The 4596-nt window shown below is 33.9% G+C and overlaps 1 protein-coding gene across 1 annotated transcript in view; it reads left to right on the top strand.

Moving 5' to 3' along the window:
* The window catches only part of EREG (epiregulin), a 13556-nt gene extending 9914 nt beyond the window's left edge, over positions 1 to 3642 (top strand). Inside the window, exons 3-5 of the mRNA XM_004681445.1 lie at positions 943 to 1066; positions 1659 to 1808; positions 3561 to 3642. Of these exons, the coding sequence (XP_004681502.1) occupies positions 943 to 1066; positions 1659 to 1808; positions 3561 to 3642 (356 nt within the window). The remainder of the gene's footprint in view (positions 1 to 942; positions 1067 to 1658; positions 1809 to 3560) is intronic.
* Positions 3643 to 4596: the final 954 nt, after the last annotated feature.

Genomic DNA, 4596 nt, shown 5'->3' with positions numbered 1-4596 from the left:
GAGCAAATGTTGTCCTTTCTAGATACGTTTTCATTCAGAACATATTTATGGAGTACTTAATTTATACACCAAAATGTACTTAGGCATAGGACTCCAAATTAGCGATGCCCAGTCTTTTCCCCTCCAAATTAGCGATAACCAGTCTTTTCCCCAAGGGAATCTGGATGTGTTCCAAGAGGTGTGTGCTTGCTAGTCAGAGCTATCGAGTCAGACACTAGCTGAGCAACCTGGGTGTCTGAGCAGCTCATCTTCTCTCTTGCCCTTTATCTCTGAGCTTTCTAGAGTATTCCCCTCTTCCTATATTTTGTCACAATCCTCATACTCTTGTTTAATTGTTTCCATAATGAAAACATTCTAAAGTCATTCCATGTAGAGTGCAACACTATTTCTGGTGAGATCTAGATTTTCATAGCTGCATTTGCTTCACAGTGTTATTTCTAAGTCAAGGTTTGACTAAGTCATGTTCAGGTCTCAGACCTGGTGGGTGGCTTTTTTTTGATACTTCTAATGGCGACCTCAAAAAAGGCTTCCTGATAGAATTACACTCTCTTGAATCAATTGATACCTTCACTTTACATTTGCTATTGGAGAAATAAATTCCATATTTTTTTTTGAAAATTAAACTTTGATGAATGGATAAGTGTGTAAGGTCAGCATTTTGTGTACCTTCAGCTTACTTTTTTCTATCTTTAAAGGTTGTCTTTGAAAATTAGATTCCTAGGTTCTATTTTGTTTCCTGTCATCTGTTGGACATTTCCCATTGGGTATTTATTGATCCAGGTGATGTAATATCTGATGTGATTTCCTAGTTCTGAAAATTCGCCTCAACTGATTGGCTCCTGTCTTGCTATCTTACAGTCGCTCCGTGATTACTAGTATGAAAAGTAAGTAATTCTTCCAAGAAGGCAACAGGATATATTCAGTTTTCCATTTCCTTCACAGTTAAGACAGAAGAAAATCCACGTGTGGCCCAAGTATCCATCGTGATGTGTGGCTCTGACATGAACGGCTATTGTTTGCACGGGCAGTGCATCTACCTTGTGGACATGAGTGAGAATTCCTGCAGGTAGGAGGAGTCCAGACAGACAAGCCCAGCTTTTTTTTAAACTTTTTGCTTCTCTTCATACTTTTAATTTTTTTTAATAACTTCATATTTCCATAGAGTGCAATTTATACCTCCTATGAGTTTGGATATCTGACTAGATACTTTCTTAAGTAGATTTTTTTGAAATTTGGGAACATGGGTAGGTCTGAAATTGATCAGCCACACTAGGGAATCTATTAGGGGAGGGCTTCAGATGCCTCTCATATATGCAATTAAGAGCAGCTCAGCTTTTAGTTTTTTCACTAGACTTCCAGATCAGCCACTGTATTAGGATTTGATTCCATTGATTTGGACAGAAAGCAACTGATACTTACAAAACTTATAAAACATCACGTAGATGGTCAGTCTCCCTGGCTGTCATGTAGCTTGAGAAATATATGGAGATCTTTTATCAATGTTCCTGTAAGGTCATATTTTAATCATACTTACATTTTCTGGAAAGCCGTATTGGTTCTTGCATTGCAGTTTAGTTCCTAGCAAGATTAATTTCTTTAAACTATTGTAATCATAATTCTTTTTAAATAATGAAACTTTCCCTTGCATTTTCCATTAGGTGTGATGTGGGTTACACTGGTGCCCGATGCGAGCACTTCCTTTTAACTGTCCAGCAACCCCTAAGCAAAGAATATGTGGCTTTGACCGTGATTCTTGTTATGTTGTTCATTATCATAATTGCTGGCTCCATGTACTATTTCTGCAGATGGTAAGTCAGTGTTTGCTCTTTTTTTAATTCTGCTTTTATAAATGACTTACATACAATACAGACTTACAAAACTGGTAAAAATATGGACAAGGTCTATTTAGAAGAAGAAAATAGATTCAGCACTTATATAAATTCAGAAGTATTAGTCACAGAACATCAGGGATTGACTTTATTTATCTCTCACCTATTACCAATGACCTAATGTAGGTCAAATGTGAAATACTAATTCCTTCCCTTATAAAATATAAATGAAATCCTTATCTTACATTTATGATGGTCCTGCTTTCATTTTTAAGTCTGGTAATACAGATAAACATGAGCCATGTGACTCTGATGTCATACTTAGCCACTTGCATGCAATTTACTAGGCCAAGTTTTATATTTCACAAAACATCCTTTGTAAATCAATAGCTCTGAAGATATAGGATCTTAAATTTTCAGAAAATAGTGGAAATGCATTTCCAAACAATTATGAAAGTTTACTTAAAAAATGGTTTTTGCCATTCTTCTAACAGTTATGTTCTGTCCTTATGTCCTTATGCTGATAGCTTACAAAAACAGAGTGGGAACTATCTTTTTATACTATATCAGATTGGGAGTTTCTTAAGGTATAAGAACAATGTAAATTAGTTACATCAACTGCCTTTAATATATGTCTGTGAATTCATTATTTTGGAGCTGCACAAAATTTTTCAGTATAAATTTGAGTGAATTTCAGTTCATTTTTTGCTGAAATAAGATTTTTGAAACTTGAAGGTCTGAATGTACATTTGGAAGATTAAATGTATCTTGTTCATGTTTGATTCTAAGTATTGATCAAATAATTTATGCATTTTTAACCAGTTAGGATTATAGAACTGAATGTCATTAAAACTGAAATACATGTGACAATTCTTTGAAAACAATCATTTTCCTTTTAAAGATGTGAAAAATGAGATGTAGAGAGGCGAACTGACATTCCCCACTTTAAATGTAGACAAGTGGTGGTCTAAACAAGTCTAAATAAAGCCTTTCTAATCGCATTCTTAAGCTTAGACATTATGCAGTTTCTTCATGGCTTAATGCTGCATCTTAAAAATGGGTAGAAAATAAACTAAAAGTGCTAGGAAGATAGCTTGAATGAGCGAATGAAGATTATGAATCATGAAAGTTGTATGGATCCTAGCTAGGAGAATTTGGCCAGGTTATATAACTTGATTATATTTCACTCACTTCATCCATAAAATAAGGATGATGGTGGTAATAAATATGAGGATAAAATAAATGATGACTGTCTAGCACTTAGAATATCATCAGCCACTTAACTAGTACTGGATAAATATTAGTCATTTGAATGTTCATCAGTACTAGTGTTATATCAATATATTATGTAGAAGATAATAATGTAGCCTATGTCAAAAGACTGATCTTCAGTTCTAGAAAAAGAGATGAAAAGGGAAAGAGACAAAGAAAGAGAAAAAATATCCAGGCTTCAGCGCGAAGTCTTCCTGCAATTTTACAACTTTCACAATTAGTTTTAAACCTCTGAGAAGTTCTTTGAGTTTCACCATTTCCTCCCAAAATTGTTTGACCCCAGAATATGATCCCTAATTCAGTGCCCTTTATTTCTTATGGCAAACATTAACCTATTTCTTGTTGTCATTTTGGAAACAAAATGATGTATCCTTTGAGTCTATGTATTTGTTCTTTTGCTGATATATTCTGTTCTTATTTTGTTAATTACAATGCCTTCCCATTTCTGAATATTTCTAGGTACAGATATCGAAAGAGTAAAGAATCAACAAAAGAATATGAAAGAGTGACTTCAGGGGATCCAGTGTTGTCACAAGTCTGAAAGGTGCCATCAAGCTATAGACAGGGACACATGGCAAGCCTGGCTATGCTTGTATTCCTATTTTATTAATAATATTTATGTTGGGTCATGTGTTAAGTCAACAGTGGTATATTTTTAATATACTTGGAAAAGTTTTTATTTTTGTTTTATTTTTGACAGACTATTTGCTAATGTATAATGTACACAAAATATTTAATATAGCAAAAAAATTCTTATTTTTGTAAGAAACCATTTCCTGGGGTAAAGGCTTTATTGAAAGCTTCAAAACTTATTTCCCTGCTACACTTTGCTTTGGAGTGAACAATACCCAATTAATGGCTCAGGAAGTGCCAACAAATAACAGATGTCTGTAAACCTGTGTATATGGTCAAATCAGTTTATAAATTATATTTTTCTACTTCTCAAACCAATGAAAATTGGCTTGACTGTATGATACTTTGATGTGCAAGTTAGAAATCAATGTGTCATGTATTAAAATACTACTGTAATGGGTTTTGAGTAGAAGAAAATATGGGCCATCTGCTAACTGTCACATATTTGAGGTAACGAAAACCCAGGGTTATTCTTCCTGCACCTCTCTCTTCAGCGCCTTCTCCCCAACCCACATGTCTAACACATTCTCCTCAAGTTAAATGAATTGAGACTTTACTATGCCAACTTTTATGTAAATAATAGGCATTTTATAGCCTCACATTGTTTTTTTTGTTTGTTTTTTGTTTTTTTTTTGGTAGTACATGTGTGTGAGGTCACTGTTACTGATGAGACAATAAAAAAAAAATCCACACTTGAAGTCAAAATTTGTGCTTCTTTTGAAAAGTATTTTCATAGGGATTTTGTTCAATGATTCTAAGGTTAAGTCATAGTCCAAAATTTGGTGGCAAGTCATTATTTGAAAGTATATATCATCTAAGCGTGGTCTAAAGTGTTTCCATTTTCTTTACAAGAGAGTTTTTA

This window comes from Condylura cristata, unplaced genomic scaffold (assembly GCF_000260355.1).
Source record: "Condylura cristata isolate star-nosed mole 26May11 unplaced genomic scaffold, ConCri1.0 scaffold00012, whole genome shotgun sequence".
Taxonomy (NCBI): Eukaryota; Metazoa; Chordata; class Mammalia; order Eulipotyphla; family Talpidae; genus Condylura; species Condylura cristata.
This window is presented reverse-complemented; position numbering and strand designations above follow the sequence as displayed.